The sequence below is a fragment of the Staurois parvus genome, unplaced genomic scaffold (assembly GCF_062004578.1).
Source record: "Staurois parvus isolate SC_StPar_1 unplaced genomic scaffold, SC_StPar_1.0 ptg000432l, whole genome shotgun sequence".
Lineage (NCBI taxonomy): Eukaryota > Metazoa > Chordata > Amphibia > Anura > Ranidae > Staurois > Staurois parvus.
The window spans coordinates 14,978,505-14,985,000 of NW_028318228.1; the positions used below are offsets into that span (position 1 = coordinate 14,978,505).

The 6,496-nt window shown below is 41.4% G+C and overlaps 1 protein-coding gene across 1 annotated transcript in view; it reads right to left on the bottom strand.

Annotated features, from left to right (window-relative positions):
• Positions 1–273: 273 nt before the first annotated feature.
• The window catches only part of TICRR (TOPBP1 interacting checkpoint and replication regulator), a gene marked incomplete at its 5' end in the record, with an annotated part of 47,928 nt that continues 41,705 nt past the window's right edge, over positions 274–6,496 (bottom strand). The window contains one exon of the mRNA XM_089687601.1: positions 274–1,272. Coding sequence (XP_089543727.1) covers positions 1,133–1,272 — 140 coding nt within the window. The remainder of the gene's footprint in view (positions 1,273–6,496) is intronic.

Sequence of the window (6,496 nt, forward strand, 5' to 3'; positions counted from 1 at the left end):
GCCGACCTCCTCCACTCTTCCTACCACTCCATCCCCCACAGCTATCCCCTCCCTCCTAGATTGTAAGCTCGAAAGAGAAGGGCCCTCGATCCCCTCATGTTTTGCATTGTATTGGTATTGTTCTGTCACATGTTCTGTCCCCCTTTGTAATGTACAGCGCTGAGCGAACCATTGACGCTTTATAAATACTGTATAATAACAATAATAATAATAATAATAATAAAATAGCCTGAGCAAAAATCTATGTTAACAACAAAAAAATAGCCAGAAGTATTTATTTGTGAAATTATAGTTTATTGTTACAAAAGTACCTTATTTTTTTATCTCAGCTACACAATATGTACATTCAAACGCTGTGTTGAACAAAAGACCAGACACAAAAAAAAAAAAATTAAAAACAAGTTTTATACATACATACATCATGTCGCCTATTTACATATTGTCAATAATATATTCTCTTCTGTAAATACACATAAAACATCCGACTTAAAATTGGACAACCAGCACCCTGAGGGTGGCTGCAGAGAGTTGCTGGTCCCATTACATGCTGCTCCTTCACTTTCCAGTCTTCTGTATAGAAAGTAATGAAGAAGTGGCCTGTGGATGGTCCTGCTTTCTCTGTCTCTCACCATAAGGATATAATGTGAATTGTTGTATGTCAGAACACATAATATCAGGCTCCAGTAGCAGCTGAATCACGAATGCCTCCCATACCAATTGAGAGATTGTGAGACCTTGCACCATTTCTTCTTAGAATAAATCCCAAGCCTCTTCGTACATGAAGGAGTTCCTGTCTCCTGATGTCCATTGTAAACAGTTTGGTGCTGTATGATTAGCACCATTATCTGCTCGCTCAAGCTATACTGCAAGATTTAATCAGTAGGTGCAAACGTTTTGAGCCAAGGAAAACCAGGGTGCTGGAGGAAGGAACAATTGCACTCTATGTTACTACATTTGATGCATTGTCCAAAAGTTGAAATGCTAACCTTTGCCGGGATTCATTAATCTAAGGCATCTGGTTACGACTGAAGGATTTGGAAGCAGACTTTTATCACCACTGCGTCCATAAATCCTATTCTGCATTAGCACCTTTATATTTTAGCAGCTACAGTTCAGTGTTACAATAAATATGTCATGTGATGAGCTTTTTGCGTGTATATGTTCTGCTGATGGTACGCTTTGAGGGAGCACTGCTGAAAGGGGAGTCATCAGGGTTACCGGACTGAAGTGCTGGTCTTTTCTGCTCTGGTGTACTTTGCTGGGACTCACAATCTGGAATGCAGAAATGGAAAAAAAAAAAAAAAAAAGATTTTACCAATAGGGCATTTTGTTACTATCCAAGCTCCCTGTCACAAACAAAGATATATATTTACAGTCACTGCATACTGAACTAAATACTTTACATTTGTCATTTACTGCAGATACCTTACCTGTCATTGGCTGGAATTTTTTTATTTTTCAGTAAAATATTAAAAACTGTTTTATCATACCATCTTTCCACTTAAGCAGACTAACAGAGCTTTATGTTAGCTTTTTGAGTATACGTGGCTTTTCGGATTTGTAGGTATTCAAACAAGAATTTTTTTTTTTGTGGAAAAATGTTTTTTTTTTTTTTTTTTTTTTTTACAAAAGTCAATACAGAAAAGAGACAATATATACATTCCCAAGGAGAAGACTGAAACGGTCTCCGAAGAAGTATCATGCTGCAGAAGTCAAAGTACAACACCCAGCTAGTAAACAAACATGGTTGGATAATCCTCTTGAAACCTTACAGAAACCAAGGGGGACTGTAAGGAGAAAAAGGATAAGAAGAAAAAAAAGGGGAGGGGGAAAGAATAGTGAACCAAAAAATGGGTAAGCAGAAGAGGTTACCATAGAAAACAAAAAATACATAACCTGTCCTGGTCAGAAAGTCCCTTTGATAACAGAAACATGTCTTTCAGAATGAAATACATTTACAACATTAGTTGTCTATACTTGTTAGGGATAAGAAAACCAAGCCACAGGGCCCAGCACCCATAGAACGTATCATAAGTATGTGCACAATGATGTCTCCACTCCTCAGCCTCCATAATATCCTGTACCTTCTGCAGCCACTCTATAACTGAGGGTATTACCGGAGATTTCCAGTGAATTGGGATAAGACATTTACCAGCATTGAGGAGATAGGGCATCAAGGAGCGTTTGTATGACCCAACTGATTGTCTTTTGTCATGAAATAGGATAGGTAAGGGATCGTCTGCCAATTGGGATTGTGGAACCTCATGAATAATATTCCAAATGATGGACCAAATAGGGCAGATAGCTGGACAGTCCCATCACAGGTGTAGGAAAGTGCCCCTTTGCCCGCACCCTCTCCAGCAAAGCCCGGATAATGTCGGGAAAATGCAGGATAGCCTGTCAGGTACCCTATACCATCTGGATAGAAATTTGAAAGACGATTCCTAAGCTTTTGCGTTAACAGATGAAGTATGAGCTAAGGATGTTATTTTATCTATACTACAGTCCGACAGGTCTCTACCCATCTCTTTCTCACACTCCTGGATGTAATAGGGAGTCATGGTAGTCAATTCCTCCAATAGTAGTTTATACAGTATAATTTGATGAGAAGATGGGTAGAACCTGCCATATCTAGGCACACAGACTCGAACTTCGATAAGAAGTCGCAAGATCTCACGTCAAAAAATGTGCTAAGCGGTTTCCGACTATCGCAGGGCGATGTCCCCCATTCTGTGTGGAGCTCTATTAATGACCTCAAATGCATGCCAGACATAAAATGTTAACGTCGGATTTCGTGAGGTCCCCCCCAGTATTTAAAGAAAGCTTGGTCCTCTCCTGAAATGAACCACGGATAACCTCCAAGAGGGGAGAGTGGCGAGGGGAAATTTGCCAAGGAGAATTGCTTGTTTAAACCATCCCAGATAGTCAAAGTGGCAGAGGAGAGTGGGGAGACCCAGTCAGAGACCCCAAAATGTTCGAGGAAGCCAAGGGGCATGGAGCCGGATTCTGTCTTGCCATAGTCTTTTCCAGAGGAACCCATAATTTGTCTCCTGTATGTAAGTTGCAGTTAACAATACAGAGTAAGGCAGTGGCTCGATAGTACAGTGAAAGGTCCAGGAGGCCTAGGCCTCTCCTTGCTTTCATACAACGCATGAGGTCATATGAAAGGCATGCCGTGCCACACAAATTTAGTAAACTTCTGTCGAGCTTTAAGGAAAAAAGGTCCTAGGTAAGCGGATGGGAACCATCTGGCAAAAAATAGAAATTTGGGGAGGATCATCATCTTCAATATACTTATCCTACCGAACCAGATGTTTACTTTCTCCCAGGCCTTCAGTTATTCCTGGACAGAGCATAACAGCGGGACAAAATTAACCCTGTAGAGATCCTTCGGATCAGCAGGTAGTTTGAGATCTAGATCACTGAGGGGGGAGTCCTGCCATTTGAAAGGAAATTAGCTCAAGAGCTCAACATTCAACCTCCAAAATATTCAAAGGCAGAATGACCGACTTCCCAAGGTTAATCCTAAAATTGGATAGATAATGGAATCTATTTCATTCAGAAGGTTAGGCAGGGTTGCTCTTGGAGAGCGGAGGAAAAAAAAAACACTCTGCAAATGCACCCAGTTTATGTTCGATGGATCCTACTTTAACCCCAATAATATCAGGGTTCAATTGAATCCAGCATAAAAAGGCCTCCATGATCAAGGCAAATTGTAGTGGCGATAGAAGACATCTCTGTCTTGTCCTGTTGAGAGATTGAAAAGGGTTGGGATAAAACCTGGTTGACTTGCACCTGGGCCATAGGACCAGCATAAAGGGCTCCAATCGAAGATTGTATTTTGGTCCCAAGTCCGAGCCTATGCTATATACCTGATTTAAATACCCAATCTATACGGTTGAAAGCTTTCTCAACATCCGACGAGAGGACAAGACAGGGTTTTTGAGGCGGATATCCAGTGGAAAAGGGAAATAGCTCTCTGGAAGTTGTCCCTACCTTCCAAGCCAGGAATAAATTCCACTTGTTAAGCATGAACTAAGGCACCCAGGAATTAAAATGAGCTTTAAAAGGAGGTGATGGTGAAGTTCAGATGCAGCACAGTAAGACATACTGTGTTTACCAAAACTCAAAAGCAAACCAAAAGAAATAAACCCCTTTCTGTACAAAGATCCACATGTCAAAGGCAGAAAACAAGAGGGCCACTTTGAAATACACTATCAAAAGTATTGGGCCAGCCCCCCAAATCATTGGGTTCAGGTGTTCCAATCACCTCCATGGCCACAGGTGTATACAATCAAGCCCCTAGGCATGCAGACTGCTTCTACAAACATTTGTGAAAGAATGGGTCGCTCTCAGGAGCTCAGTGAATTCAAGCGTGGTACCGTGATAGGTTGTCACCTGTGCAATAAGTCCATCCAAGAAATCTCCTTGCTACTAATTATTCCACAGTCAGCTGTTAGTGTGATTATAACAAAGTGGAAGCAACTGGGAACAGCCACTCAGCCATGAAAAATGACAGAGTGGGGTCAGCGCATGCTGAAGCACACAGTGCGTAGAAGTCGCCAACTATCTGCAGAATAAATATCTAAAGACCTCTAAACTTCATGTGGCCTTCAGATTAGCAAAACAACAATGTAGAGTTCTTCATGTTATGGGTTTCAATGGTTGAGCAGCTGCATCCAAGCCTTACATCACCAAGTGCAATGAACAGCGTTGGATGCAGTGGTGTAAAGCACGCTGCCACTGGACTTTAGAGAAGTGTTCTCTGGAGTGACAAATCCGGCTTCTCTGTCTGGCAATCCGATGGACATGTCTGGGTTTGGCGGTTGCCAGAACGGTACTTGCCTGACTGCATTGTGCCAAGTGTAAAGTATGGTGGAGGGGGGATTATGGTGTGGGGTTGTTTTTCAGAGGTTGGGCTTGGCCCATTAGTTCCAATGAAGGGAACTCTTAAGGCGTCAGCATACCAAGACATTTTGGGCAATATCATGCTCCCAACTTTGTGGGAAGAGTTTGGGGATGGCACCTTCCTGTTCCAACACGACTGCACACCAGTGCACAAAGCAAGGCCCATAAAGACATGGATGAGCGAGTTTGGGGTGGAGGAACTTGACTGGCCCATAGACACACCACTAAACCTTGTGGACGGCCTTCCCAGAAGAGGTGAAGCTGTTATAGCTGCAAAGGGCGGGCCAATTCAATATTGAACCCTACGGACTAAGACTGGGATGCCATTAAAGTTCATTTGTGTGTAAAGGTGTCCCAATACTTTTGGCAATATACACACACATGCACACACCCACCATTCTGAAAGTACTCAGGCCGCCTATACTTTTTTAAATTTTGTTATATTGCAGTCTGATACTACAGTTGTTTAACCACTTGCCCTCCTGAGGATTTACCCCCCTTCATGACCAGACCATTTTTTGCGTTACGGCACTGCATTACTTTAACTGGCAATTGCGCGGTCATGCAACGCTGCACCCAAATGAAATTTATGTCCTTTTTCCCATGAATTGAGCTTTCTTTCGGTGGTATTTGATCGTCTGTGCGTTTGTTTTTTTGCTTATAGCACAAAAATAAAAAACAATATTTTGGACTTTTTGCTATTAAACATGTCTAGTAAAAAAAAATATCAAATTTTGTCATAAATTTAGGCCAAAATATATTCTGATACGTCTTTGCTAAGGGGCGTTCAAAGAATTAACTGTGCTGGGAGTGTTTTACTAGGGGGCAGGGGGTGTGTTCCTCACTGCAAGCACACTGATCGGGATGGCTGTACACAGCCATCCGGAGCAGTGTGCCCGAGCTGACAGGGAGGACAGTAAACAAAACAATCTTCCTCCCCGTCGGAGATATATATTCACTCACTCATATGATTCTGTGCACAGGTGCTGCCCTGTAGCAGTATATCTGCTATAGGGTGGTCCTGTAGCAGTTAAATTCATGTTTTTTCCTCATTCAACTACAATGTTTGCGAATTTATGGAAAAGGAAAAACTGAAATATCACATTGGCACAAGTATTCAGATCCTTTGCAACAACACTTGAAATTTAACTCAGGTGCCTTCCATTTCTCTTTTTTATTGCGCTATTTTGAGAAAAAAAAAAAACAATATTTTTAATTTTTTGCTATTAAACATGTCTAGTAAAAATTAAATAAAAAAAAAAAAATTCCTCAAATTTAGGCCAAATTGTATTCTACTACATGTCTTTGCTAAAATAAAATCCCAATAGATGTAAATTGTTTACATGAACGTTATAGCGTTTACAAACGGCGGTATATATACTGGGATTTTTTATTTTTACTAGTAATGGAGGTGATCAGTGACTTATAGCAGGACTGCGGTGGGCATTCTGACACTGGGGGGAACTGACCTGGTGTCATTGATATCCCCAGTGACACCAATACAGTGATCATTGCTAATTAAAAGTACTGACACTGTACTAATGGCACTGGGCAGGAAGAAGTTAACATGTGAGGCATTCAAAGGGTT